This window comes from Bos javanicus, chromosome 4 (assembly GCF_032452875.1).
Source record: "Bos javanicus breed banteng chromosome 4, ARS-OSU_banteng_1.0, whole genome shotgun sequence".
Taxonomy (NCBI): Eukaryota; Metazoa; Chordata; class Mammalia; order Artiodactyla; family Bovidae; genus Bos; species Bos javanicus.
In genome coordinates, this window is record NC_083871.1 from 6,042,598 (window position 1) to 6,067,397 (window position 24,800).

The following is a 24,800-nucleotide window of genomic DNA, read 5'->3' on the forward strand; positions in this document are numbered from 1 at the left end:
TGCCCTTTCTGGCACACAGCCACATCTGTGGGGGCTCTGAGGGCACCCGGGGGCAGTCACTTTAGGCCTCACCCACTGTGACCCTCTGTGTTAATTATCATTGTCCCAGGACACATTTGATCTTAATCCAACTGAGGGCTTTCGTTCCTTCCATTCTGAAGTTCAAACTGAATCACGGCTTTGAAATGTCTCTTCCATCTTTTATCAGCAGAATTCAGAACTGCTCCTCACTCCTCATAGCATTGTGTGTGATGAACCAGCATCACGCAGGCAAAAGTGAATTGTGAATCTATTCACCTGCACAGATGCATTGGCAGGTCCTGACCGGCCCCTGCAAGGGTGCCCTGATCCAGGTCTCCTGAGGTAGCATCTGCCCCCATAAAGGAAGGAGCCCACCCCTTGATCTAGACCCACCAGCTCTCCTGCTTGCATATTTCACAGCCATGGGAAGCACCCAGTGCTGAGGCTGGGGACAGTCACAGTGATCATGTCGTTCCTCGCTGAGTCTGCCCTAGTGTTGTGATGGGTACAGTATGAGTGTCGTCTGGTTTATCCCTCAGGGTCTGAGTGCTGCTTTATCTCCATTTGCTGAGAGCAGAGGAGCGTGCAGCACGGCAGGCAGGAAGGCCACATGGCAGCTGGGCACCTGGGGGAGGGATTTGAACCCAGATGCACGTGAATTGAGGAGCACGTTCAGACAGGACTCTCTCCCAGCTCAATGCTAGAAGGTTCCTGTACTGTGTGAGGCCCTTTTAGCATGGCTGGAACATAAAATTCACACTCATGAAAGGAGCTGAGAAGATTCAGGAAGCATAAAATAGGTGCCTGAACTTCCTGTGGAGATGGAGCGGGGTAGAGAGACCAGTGGGGACTGTGGTTGGTCCCAACCTCAAGAGATGCTTGTGGGAAGGGCTTCAGAGCCCAGAGAATTGGAAAGAAAGTTTGCAGTGAGTGAGGCGGGGAGAGCAGAGCAGAGTGCATACCTGGAGTTGATGTGGACAGTGGGATGCGAGTGGGATATGCTGGTCTCATGGAGCTCTGCTGGGCCTGAGGGTCAACTCCGAAAGTCCAGGTGCTCCCCTCGCCTCCATGCGCGTGCTGCTTACTGGTCCCCGTGCCCGGCGCTGTCGGGCCAGCAACAATGAAGGGGTGCTGCCTCAGCATCACCGCCTGTCAGGGATGCAGACATCAGACCGACAAACGCTATTGACAGACGATGTTGAAAAGGTGCCAGGATGGGACAGGTGCTTGACTCCAGCACGGGGACATCCCTCTAAGAACTCACAGGTCATTTCTGGGCTTCAGGTCACGAGGAGGACTTGTGGCTGCACGTGGACGCCGCCTACGCAGGCAGTGCCTTCATCTGCCCTGAGTTCCGGCATCTTCTGAATGGCGTGGAGGTGAGTGTTCTCTTTAACAAGATCACTTTTATTTATTTACTTATTAAAGTTTTTATTGGAGGGTAGTTGCTTTACACTGTTGTGTTAGTTTCTGCTGTATAGCAAAGTGAATCAGTTACACATAGTCAGTGCTCTGCGACGAGCTCAATGGGCAGGAAATCAACAAGACCATTTTTAAAAGGTATATATACTGTGATCAGTGATTTGTCTTTATAAGGATGTGATACTTTTATTTTTCGCTACTGTGGTTCATTTCAGCAAGTCATTCCCATACCCATTTCTCTGATGATTAGAAGTTACGCCTCCCTGTGACAGGGGGTGAGAACCTTCCTGGTTCCAAAAACTATCTTCTCAAAGAAGACACACCTGATGTTCATACTATTTCTCAGTCTGCAGATCCTGGGCAGAGCTGTCATTATAGGATAGATTTTTAGTTCATAAGATGATGGGGAAATATTTAGGAAGAAAATAAAATCTTAATGCATTTCAGATCAATGGCTAGTTTTTAAAAACCAGCCCACCATTCTATTCAATCTAGGTCAATGTCACAGTCGTGTTCTGATCATGCGACTGAGCATGATGTTCACGTTCATAGAGATGGAACGAGCAGCCATCAACGCATTTAAATGTCCTGCGCACACTCAGAATTTGGAATATATGGCCTGAAATGCCTCCTAAAACATCTGATTCTTTTGAGAAACAGCAATCAAAATGGTTGACCGATGGTCTGCTTCTCCAGGGTGCAGACTTAATGCACAGAGATGATCTTAGGGACAGATCCTAATAAATTATTCCAGACCCAAGCAGGTTTTCACTGTCAGCAGCTCGCAGGGCAGGAGGTTCCTTCTTGCCAGGGACTCAGATGTACATGCAGCGAAGGGCCCAGAGCAGCAGGCTTTGTCAGTAATGATTTCATGCTCAGAGACAGGGGTTTCTGGAGACCATGGCCTCATGTGGTGCAGGAATCAAGGGTGTTGTCTTGGGATTGAACAGCTGGTTTGCATCCTGGCTTTGCGCCAAGACCAGCCTTGAGCCCTTGGGCAGGCTAGTAACCTCTCCATACCTCACAAAATGGATTTCGTAATCAAGCCTCCTTTGAGGGGTTATTATAAAAGTCAGAAGCGTTAATCATATTTAAAGGGCTGAGAAGCAGCACCCACACACAGCAAGCTGTGCACACAGTACATGTTATTCTCATTTCTCACTACAGCCTGGAGTGACTGTCCCTCCAAGCCTCTCTCTGATCTGTTGTCTGCTGCCAATCAATTTCCTAATGACTGATTTGAATTCTCATAACGCCATAATACTAGAAAAGTAGGTATCAGTGGTATATAATACAAAATTCTCATCTTTGAAATGAGTAAGCCTTTTGTCACTAATGAATAAAGATGCATTCTGGTTTATGCCTCCATCACATCCATCCATCCATTCACTCATTCATTCAGTAATTACTTATTGATCTCTGAATGTGTGCAAGGGCTTAGATCAATCCTCGAGGGTACATGGAGGCCTCTGGAAATCTTGGGAAGGGGTGAAAATACATGAGAAGTTCTGGTAACAGGGTGCTCACACTGACTCCTGTAGTTCATGGCTGATAGTTAGGTGGGTGTTTGGTGCTGGGAAATGAAGAAGAAATCTCTCCACCATGTAAATGCATTTTGTTGTGGTCCTGTGTGTGATGATACGTATTACTGGGAATGTCTCCCTCCCCTGGGACCTCAAGAGATCAGGGGCAAAGCATCCATCAGGATGTATGTGCCCCTCCCAAGGCCTGGTCTTTTCTGAGTGTCTAGTGTAGAATTTCATGATCTGTTCCCACTACACTCTTCTCTTCCTTATGAACCAACAACTCAAAGTTTCACTTTCATGAGGTGGGTGTCTAATTGTCAGACCACCGCAGAGGTGGGGCAGCACCTCTCTGCAGTGAGTTCCTATCAGTATCAGATAGGGTTTCATACCCAACAATGAGTAACACCATCCAACCTCCTATGGTCGCTGGGCTGGGAGGGCTGGCTGCTCAGCTGGCAGATAAGGGACTGTAATATCCTGTCTACCCGGCCCAGCCCTGCTGATAAGCGCCTTCCTCTCCATCAGCAGGAAGAAACATCCCTGTGGGTAACGACTGAGAGGTTTAAAGAGATCAGCCCCCAGGAGGAAACTAATGAAATTCCTAGCAAACAAAGCCCTTCTTTCACCTTTTGTTTCTCGTTATCAACAAATGAAACTCCTTGTCATTTCCTGCCTCTTTCTCAACTCTGCTTTTTATTGGAACCTGGAGGGAAATGAATCTGCGCCCCTAGAGTGGGTGGAGGGGTGAGGTGGCCATCAGCAGCTCCAGTGTCTGCCCTCCGGCCCCTCCTGGCCCCTCCTGCTCCCCCACTTGTCAGGATGGAGGAGAGGTGTCCCAAAGCCTTTGTCCTTCAAAAGACTTTGAAGCTTTCCCCCCAGGAGATTCCTCCCAACTGGGGTCTCGGCATGGCCACTGTCGTCATCTGCTTTAATTATAGATGCAGGCACATGGCCTCAGGTGGACTCAGGTCCTGTCACTCAGCCAGAGGACAAGCCAGGGGCACGTGCTCTGACAAGTCAGTGAAAACACAGACTGCCCCAGTCAGTCTTGCTGGTTGAAATCTCTTATTTGTCCTACTTGAAAATAGGTTGACACTTGAACTTGACGAGTGACCCTAGAGCCAGTTGTTGGCAGTTGTTACCACTGGTGTCCAGAGATCCTCTCACTGTTTTGAGTATAATGAATGTGGTGTCTTTGGAACGAAGAAAATATTTAGAGAAACAAGAACAGTTGTTGCTCTATTACATCCATATTGGTAAAGTGAAAATTGAAGTCGTGTCCGACTCTTTGCGACTCCATAGACTGTAGCCTACCAGGCTCCTCTGTCCATGGGATTTTCCAGGCAATAGTACTGGAGTGGATTGCCATTTCCTTCTCCAGGGGATCTTCCCAACCCAGGGCTCGAACCCGGGTCTCCCGCATTGTAGACAGATGCTTTACCGTCTGAGCCACCAGGGAAGTCAATTCAGTGAAAAATGGGCTGATCCTGATTGCTGTATATTAGTTACGATATTTTCATTTCCTATTGTTGATCATGGTATGTATACTCTGAGAACTTTGCTAGTTCATAAAGTTTGGGAAACATGCACAAAGTATTTTCTAAGCTGAATCAGTCCAATTTTCTTCCATAGCACCTGTGAATTAAAATTCCGATTGTCAAATAGTCTAGTAGTTTGAAGTGTGGATAAATTTTATGTGACTTCGGACTATGCAAAATTGAAAGTACACAACATAAAATATGAATAACATCTCATTTTATGTGGAAAAGTAGAACTATGACTTTCCTCAAAAACAAATTGGGATTCACCAGTGTCAAAGCAGGAGAGCCCACTGAACTATAAAGTGTGTTTGTGTTGCTTCTTGGGGGTGGGCATCCTCATGGATGATAGAAATCCCATGACCTTTCATATGCTTTGAAATTCTGTGTGTTTTATATTATCCAAGGTCTTTGAAATGCATCCCTTGATCCAAATGCGATAGCCCCACACCAAATTAGGATTAACACATTTATTTTTGCATATATTTTTAGGAAGGCCTTAGATATTATCTAATTCCTATCCCTCACATAAATTCCCATGGAAAAATGCTGCGGCCACATCAGTAAATAAAGGGTGTTACAGCCATCCAGACATCACCTCACCGCCGCCCCCGAAAGTGAGCCTTGTGGGGACTCGGGATAGGAATGCCCAGCACACTGGCCCCAGGTAGCTGAGATGCCCATCAAGGTAATGATTTCATTGAGCCCAGACTCATGCATCTTCCCACACAAAGAAAAGCCCTAAATTCCTTAACTTGACGTATTTGGTTTCCTTGGCCTGTGTGATAAGTCACTTCAGTCATGTCTGACTCTTTGCGACCCTATAGACTATAGCCTGCCAGGCTCCTCTGTCCATGGGATTCTCCAGGCAAGAATACCAGAGTGGGCTTCTGACCCAGGGATCAAACCCTCGTCCCCTGCATCTCCTGCATTACAGGCAGATTCTTTACCACTGAACCACCAGGGAAGCCCTTGGTTTCCTTTAATTGACAGTAATGTTTTGATGTTCCAACTACCTGATCTTTGTTGCAAAAACCCCTATATAGCTTGGCCTCCCCCTTCCCTCTTCAGGGCCGTCCCTCAGAGTGACCTGAGATGCTGTCTTCTGGGCTTGGAGTCCTGGGAAAGTCTGTCAAATAAAGCATAACTCTCAGCTTTTAGCTTGTGCTTTTTTTTCCAGCCGACAACCTGGTACCTTTTATGCTCAGTGGACCACAGTCTCATTCTGGTTCTGTGGGTGTGCCCTGCAGGGTGCCCAAGGCACAGCCCTACCAGCTCAACGAGTCCCTCCCCTCGCCCTCTATGAGCAAAGCCTGGTTTAGGGCCGCCTGGGACGTCATTTTATAAGCCCTGCCCAATGACTGCTCTCACCAGTTCTCTGGACATAACCAGAGCTGCTTGAGATCACACCCACTTTTCATCACATGGCTCCCCAACCTGTATGGCCCTACAACAACAGAGCAGTTACAGGGTTTGCACCAGACGGTTTCTGCATCACCCTCAGGACCCATGCTGAGGCGTTCACGGCTGTTATCTCATGACTTTTCTACAAAGCAGGACTCCCATCCGGACACACGGAGAAGCAGTTGTGCCCAGATGCCAGCCCAGATTCTCTGGCTCCAAAGGTCTTTTCCTCCCTTTGTGCCTCAGCCCAGAATCAGATATATTAGCTTCATGTTTCATGAGATAGGATTTGAAATGGATGAAATGAGGCTCAGGTAGCTTGGGATAGCTGCCCAAGTGCCCATGAGCCCCAGACCCCACAGTTTCACCTGATTCCCATTCTGTCTGACTGATCAGACAATTTTTATTTGAGAATACAAACTGTTAATTACTATGCATGAGGTCTTGTTTTTAGCTAAGCATTAATAATTGAAGTGTTTTCTTTTTGTTGTTCTTATTCCTTGGCAGTTTGCAGATTCATTTAACTTTAATCCCCACAAATGGCTCTTGGTGAATTTTGACTGCTCTGCCATGTGGTAAGTTTCCCTGTTCACTAGATGTCAATTACCATGCAAGTTACCCTGCTTCTTAGACAAGTTCATATGAAAGAAACCTGGCAGTTGAAGTGACATTGCTGGGGAAACACAAAAAACACTGCCTGCCTGCATTTCTGCACAATGGGTAGAGTTCTTACTAAATCTTACCCTGTCATATGCTGTCATCTAGAACATATTGGCACAAGAGAAGTTTAACAGAGAAAATATCTGATCTAATTTACCTAGTATTAACAACAACAACAAAAAATACAAATTAACCTTACTACATATTTGTAATTCATTTGCTTCTATGTTTTTATTCTTAAATGTTTAATAAATCTAAGTCTAAATGTTTAAAAGCATTTGCTAAGCAAAAAGAAAAGTAATTCTGTTTTCTAAGAAGTTCCCTGGAAATTCTTAATAGCCATACCATCAGCACATTGGTTATATTTAGAACAAGAAAAAAGAATTCAGAAATTAAAGGGGATGACATTTCACTGCACTGATGATGTTTAAAGAAATAATGAAGACCAGAGTAGAATGGGATCACTAGAAAATGTTGCTTCTTAGTTTATTAGAGTAAGAAGTTGGTTAATGAATCCTTAGATCTAGGAGTTTCGCATGAATTTTGTGCAAAATTGTTTATTGTGTAATTAAGGGAAATGGAGTTCCACCTTAAAAAGCTGAGGAAAGCAACTGAAGTCAGTTCTCCAAGTTCACCTTAACTTATCTATCTAATGATAAGCTGCACTCAGTGCTTTGTTGTTGTCGTTTAGTCACTAAAGCATGTCTAACCCTTTGCGAGCCCATGGACTATAGCCCGCCAGGCTCCACTGTTCATGGGATTTCTAAGGCAAGAATATTGGAGTGCCTTGCCTTTTCCTTCTCCACAGGATCTTCCCAGTCTGGGAATTGAACTTGCGTCTCCTGCATTGGCAGGCAAGTTCTTTACCACTGTTTTAGGTCCTTTTTGGTCAGTCTTAGCCCCAAACTCTGATACATGATTTTAAAACCCTTTTGTATTTGGGTGAAAGTTTGTCAGAAATGCGAATAAGAACTTAGAAAAGCTATAGCTTTTATGAATGTTAGTGTTCTTGTGGTTGTGTTTGCCTATTTTACCCAAAGGAGAACACTTTGAGGAGAGTTTGTATAGCATGTCAAAACTCCCTTTGCTCTAACTTTAAATTGGGTTGAGATGGAATTCTTTTCTGCTGGGGTATTTTGATCAGGTCAGACACTGTCTGAGGGCTTCCCTGGTGGCTCAGACAGTAAAGAATCTGCCTGCAATGTGGGTTTGATCCCTGAATCAGGAAGATCCCCTGGAGTTGCTACCAACTCCAGTATTTTTTTTAAGTAATTATTTTTTTAATTGGAGGCTAATTACTTTACAGTATTGTAGTGTTTTGCCATATGTTGACATGAATCAGCCATGGGTGTACATATGTTCCCCATCCTGAACCTCCTCCCACCTCCCTCTTCATCCCATCCCTCAAGGTCATCCCAGTGCACCGGCCCTGAGCACCCTGTCTTATGCATCAAATCTGGACTGGTGATCTATTTCATATTTGGTAATATACATGTTTCTATGCTATTCTCTCAAATCATCCCACCCTTGCCTTCTCCCACAGAGTCCAAAAGTCTGTTCTTTACATCTCTGTCTCTTTTGCTATCTCACATATAGGGTCATCATTATCATCTTTCTAAATTCCATATATATACATTAATATATTGTATTGGTGTTTTTCTTTCTGACTTACTTCACTCTGTACAATAGGCTCCAGTTTCATCCACCTCATCAGAACTGATGCAAATGCATTCTTTTTAATAGCTGAGTAATATTCCATGTGTATATGTACCACAGCTTTCTTATCCATTCATATGCCGATAGGCATCTAGGTGGCTTCCATGCCCTAGCTATTGTAAACAGTGCTGCAATGAACATTGGGGTACACGTATCTCTTTCAATTCTGGTTTCATTGGTGTGTATGCCCAGCAGTGGGATTGCTGGGTCATATGGCAGTTCTATTTCCAGTTTTTTAAGGAATCTCCACTCTGTTCTCCATAGTGTCTGTACTAGTTTGAACTCCCACTAACAGTGTAAGAGGGTCCCCTTTTCTCCACACCCTCTCCAGCATTTATTGCTTGTAGACTTTTGGATAGCAGCCATCCTGACTGGCATGAGATGGTACCTCACTGTGGTTTTGATTTGCATTTCTCTGATAATGAGTGATGTTGAGCATCTTTTCATGTGTTTGTTAGCCCTCTGTATGTCTTCTTTGGAGAAATGTCTGTTCAGCTATTTGGCCCATTTTTTGATTGGGTCATTTATTTTTCTGGGATTGAGCTGCAGGAGCTGCCTGTATATTTTTGAGATTAATTCTTTGTCAGTTGTTTTGTTTGCTATTATTTTTCTCCCATTCTGAAGGCTGTCTTTTTACCTTGATTATAGTTTCCTTGTTGTGCAAAAGCTTTTAAGTTTAATTAGGTCCCATTTGTTTATTTTTGCTTTTATTTCCATATTCTGGGAGGTGGGTCATAGAGGATCCTGCTGTGATTTATGTCAGAGAGTGTTTTGCCTATGTTTTCCTCTAGGAGTTTTATAGTTTCTGGTCTTACGTTTAGATCTTTAATCCATTTTGAGTTTATTTTTGTGTATGGTGTTAGAAGTTGTATATGGTGTTAGAAAGTTTCATTCTTTTGCACTTGGTTGACCAGTTTTCCTAGCACCACTTGTTAAGGAGATTGTCTTTTCTCCATTGTGTAGCCTTGCCTCCTTTGTCAAAGATAGGGTGTCCATAGGTGCATGGATTTATCTATGGGCTTTCTATTTTGTTCCATTGCTCTATATTTCTGTCTTTGTGCCAGTACCATACTGTCTTGATGACTATAGCTTTGTAGCATAGCCTGAAGTCAGGCAGGTTGATTCCTCCAGTTCCATTCTTCTTTCTCAAGATTGCTTTGGCTATTCGAGGTTTTTTATATTTCCATACAAATTGTGAAATTATTTGTTCTAATTCTCTGAAAAATACCATTGGTAATTTGATAGGGATTGTATTGAATCTATAGATTTCTTTGGGTAGTATACTCATTTTCACTATACTGATTCTTCTGATCCATGAACATGGTGTATTTCTCTATTTGTGTCATCTTTGATTTCTTTCATCAGTGTTTTATAGTTTTCTATATATAGGTCTTTTGTTCTTTGGGTAGATTTATTCCTAAGTATTTTATTATTTTCGTTGCAATGGTAAATGGAACTGTTTCCTTAATTTCTCTTTCTGTTTTCTCATTGTTAGTGTATAGGAATGCAAGAGATTTCTGAGCATTAATTTTATATCCTCCAACTTTACTATATTCATTGATTAGCTCTAGTAATTTTCTGGTGGTGTCTTTAGGGTTTTCTGTGTAGATCATGTCATCTGCAAACAGTGAGAGTTTTACTTCTTCTTTTACAATCTGGATTCCTTTTATTTCTTTTTCCTCTCTGATTGCTGTGGCTAAAACTTCCAAAACTATGTTGAATAGTAGTGGTGAGAGTGGGCAAGCTCATCTTGTTCCGGACTTTAGGGGAAATGCTTTCAATTTTTCACCATTGAAGATAATGTTTGCTGTGGGTTTATCATAGATGGCTTTTATTATGTTGAAGTATGTTCCTTCTATACCTGCTGTCTGAAGGTTTTGTTTTTTTTTAGTCATAAATGGATGTTGAATTTTGTCAAAGGCTTTCTCTGCATGTATTGAGATAATCATATGATATTTATCATTCAAATTGTTAATGCAGTGTATCACATTGATTGATTTGCAAATATTGAAGAATCCTTGCATCCCTGGGATAAAGCCCACTTGGCCAGGATGTATGATCTTTTTAATATGTTGTTGGATTCTGTTTGCTAAAATTTTGTTGAGGACTTTTGCATCTATATTCATTAGTGATATTGGCCTGTAGTTTTCTTTAGTTGTGGCATCTTTGTCTGGTTTTGGTATTAGGGTGATGATGGCTTCATAGAATGAGTTTGGCAGTTTACCTTCCTCTGCAATTTTCTGGAAGAGTTTGAGTAGGATAGGTGTTAGCTCTTCTCTAAATTTTTGGTAGAATTCATCTGTGAAGCCATCTGGTCCTGGGTATTTGTTTGTTGGAAGATTTTTTATTATGGTTTTGATTTCTGTGCTTGTGATGGGCCTGTTAAGATTTTCTATTTCTTCCTGGTTCAGTTTTGGAAGGTTATACTTTTCTAAGAATTCGTCCATTTCTTCCAAGTTGTCCATTTCATTGGCATATAGTTGCTGATAGTAGTCTCTTATGATCCTTTGTATTTGTGTTGTCTGTTGTGATTTCTCCATTTTCATTTCTAATTATGTTGACTTGATTCTTCTCCTTTTTTCTTGATGAGTCTGGCTAATGGTTTGTCTATTTTATTTATCTTCTCAAAGAATCAGCTTTTAGTTTTGCTGTTTTTGCTATAGTCTCCTTTGTTTCTCTTTCATTTATTTCTGCCCTAATTTTTATGATTTCTTTCCTTCTACTAACCCTGGGGTTCTTCTTTTTCTAGTTGCTTTAGGTGTAAAGTTAGGTTATTTATTTGATTTTTCTTCTGTTTCTTGAGTTAGGCTTGTATTGCTATGAACCTTCCCCTTAGCACTGCTTTTACTGAATCCCATAGGTTTGGGGTTGCTGTGTTTTCATCTTTATTCATTTCTATGCATATTTTCATTTCTTTTTTGATTTCTTCTGTGATTTGTTGATTATTCAGAAGTGTGTTATTTAGCCTCCATATGTCTGTATTTTTAATAGTTTTTTTCTTGTAGTTGACATCTAATCTTACTTCATTGTGATCAGAAAAGATGCTTGAGATGATTTCAATGTTTTTGAATTTACCAAGGCTAGATTTATGGCCCAGGATGTGACCTATCCTGGAGAAAGTTCTGTGTGCACTTGAGAAATAGGTGAAATTCATTGTTTTGGGGTGAAATGTCCTATAGATATCAATTAGGTCTAACTGGCCCATTGTATCATTTAAAGTTTGTGTTTCTTTGCTAATTTTCTGTTTAATTGGTCTATCCATAGGTGTGAGTGGGGTATTAAAGTCTCCCATTATTATTGTGTTACTGTTAACTTCCCCTTTCATACTTGTTAGCATTTGCCTTACATATTCCGGTGCTCCTATGTTGGGTGCATATATATTTATAATTGTTATATCTTCTTCTTGGATTGATCCTTTGATCATTATGTAGTGTCCTTCTTTGTCTCTTTTCACGGCCTTTATTTCAGTCTATTTTATCTGATAAGAGTATTACTACTCCTGCTTTCTTTTGGTCTCCATTTGCATGAAATATCTTTTGCCAGCCCTTCACTTTCCATCTGTATGTGTCCCTAGATTTGAGGTGGATCTCTTGTAGGCAGCATATATAGCGGTCTTGTTTTTGTATCCATTCAGCCAGTCTTTGTCTTTTGGTTAAGGCATTCAACCCATTCACATTTAAGGTAATTATTGATAAGTATGATCCCATTGCCATTTACTTTGTTGTTTTGGGTTCAAGTTTATAAACTTTTCTGTGTTTCCTGTCTAGAGAAGATCCTTTAGCATTTGTTAAAGAGCTGATTTGGTGGTGCTGAATTCTCTCATCTTTTGCTTGTCTGTAAAGCTTTTGATTTCTCCTTCATATTTAAATGAGATCCTTGCTGGGTACAGTAATATGGATTATAGGTTTTTCTCTTTCATCACTTTAAGTGTCTCCTGCCATTCCCTTCTGGCCTGAGGAGTTTCTATTGAAAGATTAGATGTTATCCTTATGGAAATCCCCTTGTGTGTTATTTGTTGCTTTTCCCTCGCTACCTTTAATATTTGCTCTTTTTGTTTGATCTTCATTAATTTGATTAATATGTGTCTTGGGGTGTTTTGCCCTGGATTATTCCTGTTTGCGACCCTCTGGGTTTCTTGGACTTGAGTGTATATTTCCTTCCCCATTTAAGGGAAGTTTTTAACTCTTATCTCCTCAAGTATTTCTCATGACCTTTCTTTTTGTCTTCTTCTTCTGGGACCCCCATGATTTGAATGTTGGGGCATTTAACATTGTCCTAGAAGTCTCTGAGGTTGTCCTCATTTAATTCTTTTTTCCTCGCTGCTTCATTTATTTCCACCATTCTATCTTCCACCTCACTTATCCTATCTTCTGCCTCAGTTATTCTACTATTGGTTCCCTCCAGCATGCTTTTGATCTCAGTTATTGCATTATTCACTATTGATTGACTCTTTTTTATTTCTTCTAGTCCTTGTTAAACATTTATTGCATCTTCTCAATCCTTGTCTCTAGTCTATTTATCTGTAACTCCATTTTGTTTTCAAGATTTTGGATCATCTTTACAATCATTATTCTGAATTCTTGTTCAGGTAGATTCCCTATCTCTTCCTCTTTTGTTTGGTTTGGTGGGCATTTATCCTGTTCCTTTACCTGCTGAACGTTTCTCTTCCTTTTCATCTTGTTTAGATTGCTGTGTTTGGGGTGGCCTTTCTGTATGCTGGAAGTTTGTGGTTCCTCTTTATTGTGGAGGTTCCTCCCTGTGGGTGGGGTTAGACTAGTGGCTTGTCAAGGTTTCCTGGTTAGGGAAGCTTGTGTCTGTGTTCTGGTGAGTGGAGCTGGATCTCATCTCTCTGGAGTGCAATGAAGTGTCCAGTAGTGAGTTTTGAGGTGTCTGTGGGTTTGGTGTGACTTTTGGCGACCTGTATTTTAATGCTCAGCGTTATGTTCCTGCATTGTTGGAGAATTAGCTTGGTATGTCTTGCTCTGGAACTTGCTGGCTCTTGGGTGGAGCTTGCTTTCAGTGTAGGTATGGAGGCTTTTGATGAGCTTTTGTCAATTAATGTTCCCTGGAGTCAGGAGTTTTCTGGTGTTCTGAAGTTTTGGATTTAAGCCTCCTGCCTCTGGCTTTCAGTCTTATTCTTACATAGCTTCTTGACTTCTCCATCCATACAGCACTGATGATAAAACTTCTAGGGTAATGGTGAAAAGATTCTCCACAGTGAGGGACACCCAGAGAGGTTCACAAAGTTACATGGAGAAGAGAAGAGGGAGGAGGGAGATAGAGGTGACCAAGAGGAGAAGAGAGGGGATCAAAAGGGGCGAGAGCAATCTAGCCAGTAATCAATTCCCTAAGTGTTCTTCACAGCCTGTAACACCCAGAGAGTTTCACAGAGTTAAGTAGAGAAGAGAAGAGGGAGGGAGGAGATAGAGGTGACCTGGAGGAGAAAAGGGAGCATCAAAAGGGGAGAGAGCAATCAAACCAGTAATCACACCCCCAAGTAAAAATGGCCAACTCCAGTAGTCTTGCCTGGAGAATTCCATGGACAGAGGAGCCTGGTGGGTTACAGTCCACAGGGTCAGATGCTATTGAGCGACTAACACACAGACACAGATGCTATCTGAAGGAGTTGGTGGATGGAATGTGGCTCCAGAGTACCCAGCTGGCATGGAGTCAATGTGAGTCCCCATGTGTATCCCAGAGGCCTTGGTTCTGAGAGAAGGGCTGGCCTCAGAGCAGATTAACTAGCAGCTAAGTGGTCTTCAGTGGCCAGTGATCCATTTGACTGAGAAAAGCCACAAAATCAGCCTGGACAGACCAGCTGATGGCTGGTTGGGGAAGAAATGAGATGACTCCAGATGGTCTCGTGGTAAGCTGTGGTGTTTTACTCATTTCCTGGGTAAAATAATATCAGAAATGGATGTTCAATGAGTCCCGGTAGATGCAGCTCCATCAACACACTAATTAGCCAAAGTCAGTGGCCCTGCCAGTGGCCCTGCAAAGGGGACACTGACTTCGCTGCTCCATCTTCTGATGCGGAGACTGCAGCTGTCAGCGAGCACTAATGTATGACCCGGATATTGAGACGTGATAAGGTGAATACGATGAAAGCAGCATTGCACCCCTGTGTCCAGAAAGCCAGGGAGCAAGTAAAGGATAAGAGAAGACTTGCTTCATCAGGGGCTTTTCTCAGAGCCTGGTGTGACGGCTGAGGCTGCCATAGATGCTGGGTGAAGATTCAGGAGCTTCCTACCAGCTAGTTTGAAAGGCTAAATAAACAAATGAGTGAAGATTTAAATTATAATAGAGGATATGCCTCCTTTCTCCTGAGTCAGTGTGGTCCTGAACAGAATGATTGTCAAGGGTTTTGAGGTGATTTCATCTATCTGGGAGAATCAGGTCTCTCCTAAACCCGGGGTTCATCCCACGATATCATAATGATAATATGAACATTGATTGATGGAATTTGATCTGGAAGGATTTTTGTTTTAACATAGTAATTACTAACCTGTACTATTTTGGGCCCTGTGCTTACATTACTTTTCTAGGGCTGCCATAACAAAGAACCATATATTGGGCAGTTTAAACAATAGAAATCTAATTCTGGAGGCTGGAAGTCCAAGGTCAAGGTGTGAGAAGGGCTGGTTCCCCCTGAGACCTCTCTCCTTGGTGTATAGATGGCTGTCTTCTCCCTGGGTTTTCATATGGTCTGTTCTCCATGCCTGTCTGTGTTTGGTGACGTGGTATCTGAAAGAGGGCTCATGAGGAGGGTCCAGGCAATGAGTGTCCTGAGGGCCAGGGGGAGAGGTAGCCAGTGCAAAGGCCCTGAGACATGAATGTGCACAGCAGAGAACTCAGAATAGGTCACAGGGACTGCAGATGGTTTTCTGTGGTCCACATGGATTTTGAATTTGTTTAAAATTAGCTGTTTACATTTTAAAGTTGGTGTTTTTCCATATGCTTGCAACTTTACAAAGTTTCATCAATTACTGAGAGCCTTTAAAGAGTCATTTCCGTGGGTCTCAGTTGCTGGGGTGTCCTTCCCACCTGGCACAATCCAGTGGCCCCACACACAGCCTGGCCCTGTGCTCCTGTGGGCACCAGGCTTCCAGAGCATGCATACATGAGTGATGCTTTCCAGAAACTTCCAGCTTGAAGAAATGATGTGCCAACTTAAATTACAGCACTAGATTCTATCAAGAAGTGACATATAAACCTAAGTTCTTGGGCTGTCTGGAGAGAATTCCCCTACCCTCACTGGCAGCAGAGGGGGACATACCTAAACCCACATCCAGGGGTGCCCATAAAGCATCTTCATGGCAATAAAGATGCTTGAGTACAAATTTTACACTCAAGATATTATCTGCTATTAGGTGCCCTTTTCTTCTTCATACGTCACCTCATCTAATCCTATTGCAGCCTTGTTGGTACAGGGATTATCCTGGTACTGGGGTTCTGAGACATGCATGGGATCACTAGCAGCAGACAACCATCCATGCTAGAGCCACATGTTTTATACAATAGGGGTAAAGTGTTAGAAACTATAACTGAGTAAAAAGAGTCAGAGACAGAATTATGTATCTCCCAGGATGCAACTCATCACAGGCACGCAAAACGATATACATTTTACAAACACACACAAAAGGATACACAGCAAATTCATTGGACTTGTTCCAATTGGGTATAAAAAAGAGCTTTCTTGGGGTGAATGAGGCAAAATAGAGCCTAGATTCTATGCCCACTTTTGTTCAAGCTGACTCTGATTCCGCTTTCTCTTCATATACTGAAAACAGTCCTGGACTTTAGCCCCAGCATGTACAGTCTAGAGGTAGAGGAGAGTGGATGGACCACAGCATCTCTCTCCTGTTTCAGGGCAGCTGCCCCTTCACCTACCTGAGTGGCAAATCCACTGAGCAGATCCCTAATTAGGGACCCCTGAGTGTTTTCAGAGGATGTGAGCGCATCTTGCAGCCTGGTGACTGCAGGGGCTAAGAGTCTATTCAGAGGCTTTTTGCCCTGTGCTGTATATCCAGGGAATCATGTTACGCTATTTTGCTATTCTAAGAGGTATTGCAGTAAAAATGAGCTATCCTAACACAATAGGACAGAGACAATAAGGACGCTTGTAAGAACTGGATTTTGGGAAAGGCCAGGTATCCTTCAACACCTCAGAGATGAAAACAAGCAAACACACAGCTTTATGTTGTACATTTTTTTATGTTGTTGTTTAGCTGCTGAGTTATGTCTGATTCTTTGTGACCCTATGGACTATAGCCTGCCAGCCTCCTCTGTCCATGGGATTCTCCAGGCAAGAATACTGGAGTAGGTTGCCATATCCTCCTCCAGGGTATCTTCCTGACCCAGGGATCAAACCAAAGTCTCCTGCATTGGCAGAAGGATTTTCACTGCTGAGCCACGAGGGAACCCTTGAATTTTTCTTTTATAGATATGTTTAAAGATTTTGCTAACACAACACATAAGATAAAAATGGATATTTTTTATTGCTCTGGCTTTTTTGTATTCCTCAAAATCAGAAGCATCTCTTTTTGGTTTAGTGAAATTTTACCAACGGTTAATCTGTAATTTAAAACAAACTTGTTGACTATAATCTCTAAATATTGAAATGGACAAGATAATTGAAGTTTTTAAACTTGCCCTCATTACAAGCATAGGAAATATGTTTTATAATGATTTCATTATTCTGTTCATTAGCTTTTTATTGTTCATTTGGGTATTTTGAATGTTTTCTATGTAAATATGAACCAGTGTGCTCTGACCTTCAGTTCAGTTCAGTTCAGTTCAGTTCAGTCACTCAGTCGTGTCCGACTCTTTGAGACCCCATGAATCGCAGCACGCCCGGCCTCCCTGTCCATCACCAACTCCCAGAGTTCACTCAGACTCACGTCCATTGAGTCAGTGATGCCATCCAGCCGTCTCATCCTCTGTCATCCCCTTTTTCTCCTTCCCCCAATCCCTCCCAGCATCAGAGTCTTTTCCAAAGAGTCAACTCTTCACATGAGGTGGCCACAGTACTGGAGTTTCAGCTTTAACATCATTCCCTCCAAAGAACACCCAGGGCTGATCTCCTTCAGAATGGACTGGTTGGATCTCCTTGCAGTCCAAGGGACTCTCAGGAGTCTTCTCCAACACCACAGTTCAAAAGCATCAATTCTTCCACACTCAGCTTTCTTCACAGTCCAACTCTCACATCCATACATGACCACTAGAAAAACCATAGCCTTGACTAGACGGACTTTTGTTGGCAAAGTAATGTCTCTGCTTTTGAATATGCTATCTAGGTTGGTCATAACTTTCCTTCCAAGGAGTAAGCGTCTTTTAATTTCATGGCTGCAGTCACCATCTGCAGTGATTTTGGAGCCCAAAAAAATAAAGTCTGACACTGTTTCCACTGTTTCCCCATCTATTTCCCATGAAGTGATGGGACCAGATGCCATGATCTTTGTTTTCTGAATGTTGAGCTTTAAGCCAACTTTTTCACTCTCCACTCTCACTTTCATCAAGAGGCTTTTTAGTTCCTCTTCACTTTCTGCCATAAGGGTGGTATCATCTGCATATCTGAGGTTATTGATATTTCTCCCAGCAATCTTGATTCCAGCTTGTGTTTCTTCCAGTTCAGCGTTTCTCATGATGTACTCTGCATAGAAGTTAAATAAGCAGGGTGACAATATACAGCCTTGACGTACTCCTTTTCCTATTTGGAACCAGTCTGTTGTTCCATGTCCAGTTCTAACTGTTGCTTCTTGACCTGCATACAAATTTCTTAAGAGGCAGATCAGGTGGTCTGGTATTCCCATCTCTTTCAGGATTTTCCACAGTTTATTGTGATCCACACAGTCAAAGGCTTTGGCATAGTCAATAAAGCAGAAATAGATGTTTTTCTGGAACTCTCTTGCTTTTTCGATGATCCAGCAGATGTTGGCAATTTGATCTCTGGTTCCTCTGCCTTTTCTAAAACCAGCTTGAACATTAGGAAGTTCACGGTTCACGTATTGCTGAAGCCTGGCCTGGAGAATTTTGAGCATTACTTTACTAGCGTGTGAGATGAGTGCAATTGTGCAGTAGTTTGAGCATTCTTTGGCATTGCCTTTCTTTGGGATTGGAATGAAAACTGACCTTTTCCAGTCCTGTGGCTACTGCTGAGTTTTCCAAATTTGCTGGCATATTGAGTGCAGCATCATCTTTCAGGATTTGAAATAGCTCAACTGGAATTCCATCACCTCCACTAGCTTTGTTCATAGTGATGCTTTCTAAGGCCCACTTGACTTCACATTCCAGGATGTCTGGCTCTAGGTCAGTGATAAGACCTTATTGTCTCTTAAAAGTAGATTTTCTCCAAAGAAAGTCTCAAATTCCACCAAGGGCATGTTTTACTCTGCCTTTAAAAATACTTGGTTTTTTTCCCAAATAAAATCATTTTTTTTTTTAGTTTTAAAGCTTTTGTATACTCCTGTCACAGTGGACTTTTTAAAAGTTCAGTTACTTGGGAAGATTTTTAATCACTCTGGTTATGGTAAGATGTAATTCTAGATGCTGTGCAGGGCGGCACAGTTTTCTGTGAATCTCCTCTTTGCATTGTGGTCTTGGTGCTTTTGGCATCTTGGATTCTTGATGGCATTATTGGCATGAAGAGCTAACATGAGCCCTCATTCAGGGAGCCCTACACATAAGGTGGTGTAGATTTTTTTTAAAATGTAAGAAGCCATACTTTCTGCACAAAACAGGAGCCCCTGCCCCTCCTCCTCAGGATCCTCCCTCAGGAATGTGTCTGGTGACAGGGACAGGTTTTCCTCACTGTCAGGCCCATCCGAGGTGGGGCGACTTTGGTACCTATAAAGGGTGTTTCTGTTCATGTGTGTGTGTGAGTGTGCATGTCTGCACACATGCATGTACACGCCCATTCGTTGGTTTAAATAAAATGTTCCTCATTGTAGTATCATGAAACTTCATAAGGAAAAGCAAAGCTGGGACCTACATTTTGAAGAGCAGACCACCACAGACCACTGGAGCCACGGCCCAGTGGACAAAAGGAAACAGGTCGTTGGAAATCCCAAGACTTGAATGAATATGCAGGTGGGACAGAAGTCGTGGCCCACAGTAAAGCAGGGCTTGGAGAACAGACTTAAACAGAAAAGACCAGAGCCAAGAAGTAATGAACTGAGAGCCCAAAGGAAGCAAAAAACAGCCGCAGAATAGACACTCCCAAACTGGAAGGAGGGAGGTACTGAAGACGAAGAGACGCTCATGAAACAGGAAGTGAGGCAATAGGAGCCGAGGTCGACAGAGCCACGTGCTGGCCCTTGCCCTGCCTCGTAAAACAGATGATCTCCAGAAAGAGGGGCCAGAATAGAGGAGAGGGTGCAGTCAGCCGCGCTGGAAACACAAGAAGGACACACCACAGACGCTCAGGGTCTTAGACAACAGGGAGCACGTGCGCAACAGCACTCCAGAACTGCCTACCATGTGCAATGCAGTAACTACAAAACATGTCATCAGAATAACAGGAAATCCAAAACATCTCATAGCCCTAAGGAAAATGTGTCAATAGGGACAGTTTACACAACAGAAAGCTTCAGATTCTTCTAATAGCAAGTCCTACCAAACTGTCAAGGCATCTACAGGTCTAATTACAAATGTAATACATAGACTTATCATGAAGTTAGTGTCACTTTGATTCTAAAACCAGATAAAAGGATTTCTCTGGTGGTTCAGTGGCTAAGACAGCCTCCCAAGAAAAAAAAAAAGCAATACCTGGGCATTTGTATTTTTCAAAAAATTCCAAGATAATTCTGCTATGCATCTAGATTCTAAAATTTTCCCCAAAACTCCAGGTATGTTTCTAATGAGCAGCCATGTCTTAAAACAACTGGACTATTTGGTGATCTTTTATCTAGTTTGTTTTACTTTGTCTGTTTTACATTCAGTGATCCCATTTCATTTAATTCATGTTTTCCAATTTCTCCGTCTCTTCTTCTTTTCTTGATGTTCTTTCTCAAGCCTTTATCAATCATAGTGGAAGACTTCGCCTTCCAATGTGGGGGGTGCAGATTTCATTCCTGGTTGGAAAGCTAGGATCTGCATACCAAAAAACCAAAACATAAAACAGAGGCAATATTGTAACAAATTCAATAAAGACTTTAAAATGGTCCACATCAAAAAATCTCAAAAAAAACATGAGAAGCTGAGAAAGAAAAGCTGCAGGACAAGCTCGTAAAATTACATGTGGAAATTCTAAGTCAAATTTTAGCAAACAAAATTCAATGATGTTTAAAGGCAAACTTCCTCAGTGATCAATGCAAAGAAATAGAGGAAAACAACAGAATGGGAAAGACTAGAGATCTCTTCAAGAAAATTAGAGATACCAAGGGGACATTTCATGCAAAGATGGGCTCGATAAAGGACAGAAATGGTACGGACCTAACAGAAGCAGAAGATATTAAGAAGAGATGGCAGGAATACACAGAAGAACTGTACAAAAAAGATCTTCCCGACCCAGATAATCACAATGGTGTGATCACTCACCTAGAGCCAGACATCCTGGAATATGAAGTCAAGTGGGCCTTAGAAAGCATCACTATGAACAAAGCTAGTGGAGGTGATGGAATTCCAGTTGAGCTACTTCAAATCCTGAAAGATGATGCTGTGAAAGTGCTGCACTCAAGATGCCAACAAATTTGGAAAACTCAGCAGTAGCCACAGGACTGGAAAAGGTCAGTTTTCATTCCAATCCCAAAGAAAGGCAATGCCAAAGAATGCTCAAACTACCACACAATTGCACTCATCTCACACACTAGTAAAGTAATGCTCAAAATTCTCCAGGCCAGGCTTCAGCAATACGTGAACCGTGAACTTCCTAATGTTCAAGCTGGTTTTAGAAAAGGCAGAGGAACCAGAGATCAAATTGCCAACATCTGCTGGATCATCGAAAAAGCAAGAGAGTTCCAGAAAAACATCTATTTCTGCTTTATTGACTATGCCAAAGCCTTTAACTGTGTGGATCACAATAAACTGTGGAAAATCCTGAAAGAGATGGGAATACCAGACCACCTGATCTGCCTCTTGAGAAATGTGTATGCAGGTCAAGAAGCAACAGTTAGAACTGAACATGGAACAACAGACTGGTTCCAAATTAGAAAAGGGGTACATCAAGACTGTATATTGTCACCTGCTTATTTAACTTCTATGCAGAGTACATCATGAGAAACGCTGAACTGGAAGAAACACAAGCTGGAATCAAGATTGCTGGGAGAAATATCAATAACCTCAGATATGCAGATGATACCACCCTTATGGCAGAAAGTGAAGAGGAACTAAAAAGCCTCTTGATGAAAGTGAGAGTGGAGAGTGAAAAAGTTGGCTTAAAGCTCAACATTCAGAAAACAAAGATCATGGCATCTGGTCCCATCACTTCATGGGAAATAGATGGGGAAACAGTGGAAACAGTGTCAGACTTTATTTTTTTGGGCTCCAAAATCACTGCAGATGGTGACTGCAGCCATGAAATTAAAAGACGCTTACTCCTTGGAAGGAAAGTTATGACCAACCTAGATAGCATATTCAAAAGCAGAGACATTACTTTGCCAACAAAGGTCCGTCTAGTCAAGGCTATGGTTTTCCTGTGGTCATGTATGCATGTGAGAGTTGGACTGTGAAGAAGGCTGAGCGCCGAAGAATGGATGCTTTTGAACTGTGGTGTTGGAGAAGACTCTTGAGAGCCCCTTGGACTGCAAGGAGATCCAACCAGTCCATTCTGAAGGAGATCAGCCCTGGGATTTCTTTGGAGGGAATGATGCTGAAGCTGAAACTCCAGTACTTTGGCCACCTCATGTGAAGAGTTGACTCATTGGAAAAGACTCTGATGCTGGGAGGGATTGGGGGCAGGAGGAGAAGGGGACGGCAGAGGATGAGATGGCTGGATGGCATCACTGACTCAATCGACATGGGTCTGGGTGAATTCCGGGAGTTGGTGATGGACAGGGAGGCCTGGCGTGCTGCGATTCATGGGGTCGCGAAGAGTCAGACACGACTGAGTGACTGAACTGAACTGAACTGAAAGGAAAACAAAAGCTGGTGTATCATGACCAAAATGTGTTCATTCCAGATACCCCAGGGTGGTTTAAACCTATCAGATTTTTAAATGTCGTTGATCATGTTTAACAGTCAAGGAGGAAAAAGGTTATCATCACATTAAATATGGAAAAAGCAATAGATAAAAATTCTAAAACATACAGAACAAAAGCTCTTAGTAAAAGAGGAACTGAAACGAACTTTCTTGATCTAATAAAGAAAGAAAATCTACCAAAAAAGCTACAGCAAACATATTCTTGGTGGTAAAATATTAGAAGCAGTGCCTTTAAAGAAAGAAAATCACAATCCCTGTAATGCCCACCCTCGGCTGCACTGTGCTTTCCCAACCTGCACAGTTGGACCCAACGGAGAAGCGACAGTGTAAGGATTAGATTGCAAGCCACAGAACTCGCACTTCCCAGGTGGGGTGAGTGTCTGCCAGTGAAAACAGAATCTTCTAAGAAGGTACTAATGAGAGAACACAGCAAGGTTTCTAGATACACAACACTTTTAAGGTTGTATTTATTTACACGTATGATTAACAGCATGTGTAAATTTTTTTTCTATGTCTTTTTAAAAATTATTTTTCATTGAAGGATAATTGCTTTACAGAATTTTACTGTTTGCTGTCAAAATTTTTAGAAAATATTTTTATAATAGCAGGAAAAGTTACTGTGAATAAATAGGTTGCAATCTGTGAAGATTTTTATGAAGAAAAGGACACAGTTTTTGGGAAGTCATTCCAGGAGATCTAACTAAACGGAGATGCGGACTCAATATCAGGTCTCAGTGCGATTCTAGTAAGTATTCTGGCCGCTGCTGTGGGGCTCGAGAAAGTGGAGCCTAATATCTGCAGGGGCCCAGGACACCAAGAGAAGCGTGAACACGGGACTGGTGAGGACCACGCCCCTCCCCACACTGACCGAGCCACGCTCGCTGGAGGGACACAGCCAGGCAGAGGCCAGCAGAGGCCCACAAACAAGCCTTTGGATCAGCATTCCTAATATTTACCACATTTTTAAGATCCTGTCTACCACACCGAGGCACACAGCCTAATCAGTAAATGAACAAATGTGTCCTCACCAAACAGGAAATGGGAGTGGCCTCTTCATAGAGGCAAAGCTACTCAACTTTGTTAGTGATTAGAAATGCACGTTGAGGCATAGGAAGCACTGCCAATGGTGGAAAAGAGTCTCCCTGGCTAGAAGTCGGCCGGGACGCGGATCATCGGGCTCGTGGGCTGCGGGCCCTTAGGAGCACCTGTCATTGCCCCACGAGGCTGCAGGACCACACCTTTCCTGCTGGCCCACGACTAGGCCGCCGTCCCCAGCTTGTCCCTGACACACCAGGAGCATCCACACAGTGTCGTCCGTCCAAGGGCACATGGAGCACAGTAAGGGAAGGGACAGGTTGGGATCCACTACTGCAGTGCCCTGCGGGGAGCTGGCAAAAGTGGATAAGTGAGCAAGGACCTTGTGGATGACCAGGTCAGGAGCCCACAGGTATAGTTTTAGGAGAAAAAGCAAATTCTAAAAATTACACAGAGAGAGGTGCCGTTTACCTTTAAACAACTTATATTTGCATTGTGTTTTACTTAGAAATGTGTGAAACAATACCTTAGATTACTTAGTGATTTGCACAGAAAATTCGGTAGAACCCAATGGTGTGATAAACCCCCATGCTGCCTCATGGCCTCCTGAGGGGCGGGCAGTGAGGGGAGGGACGTGTAGGGGAGATCTAACCTGTGGGCAACTTTTGTTTCACATGTGATGAGGTGGATATATTATTATTTATACCTTTCTTCATCGCTTTAACACGGCGTATAGTATTTTTAATTTAAAAAAAGCAGCTACAAAGTCATTGCTAGTGTCAATGGAGAGGGCAGTGTGACTTTACATAGAAAGGGCAGAGGTCTGCTGAGAGCAATACTCTTTCTACGCCCTTTCTCTCCTGTCTCTCTGTGGCCTGGCCTGACCTTCCCCAGCATGGAGAGGCCAGAGGAAATGGTCCCCCAAGGCCAGGGAGGCAGCCTGGCCCGTGTACACACTACTCACACGTAGCCCCTGCTTCGGGTTCTCCCCCCAGGTCAGCCCCAAACAGCTTGTGACTGCTCACTGCAGTTTTTTGTTTTGGGTTTCTTTTTTTTCACTCTGCAAAAGACACTTTTTAAAAACATGGTCTCACAGAAAAAAATAAATTGCAACCATTTTCAACTTCATGAAAATTGAGGGAGGAGGATAGTGAATGGTGATAAAAGGTACAGCTGAAAAAATAAACATGATTCCATCTGGGTGGAAGAAATTCTCATCTCCATAATCTCAGATCCCATACCCTGGCTGTAAATTTCACGTCTCCAGTTTCCTTTACTGCCCTTCCCAGCCTCCTCTGCTGCTTCTGGGAAGGGGACAAAGTCTTTGGTCTCAGGACGTTG

At 42.7% G+C, this 24,800-nt stretch overlaps 1 protein-coding gene across 5 annotated transcripts in view; it reads left to right on the forward strand.

Moving 5' to 3' along the window:
- DDC (dopa decarboxylase) overlaps window positions 1-24,800 on the forward strand; it is a 103,791-nt gene that overhangs the window by 59,389 nt on the left and 19,602 nt on the right. For all 5 annotated transcript variants that reach the window (XM_061413325.1, XM_061413326.1, XM_061413322.1 and 2 more), the window contains 2 exons: window positions 1,306-1,400; window positions 6,419-6,486. In XM_061413325.1, coding sequence (XP_061269309.1) covers window positions 1,306-1,400; window positions 6,419-6,486 — 163 coding nt within the window. The remainder of the gene's footprint in view (window positions 1-1,305; window positions 1,401-6,418; window positions 6,487-24,800) is intronic.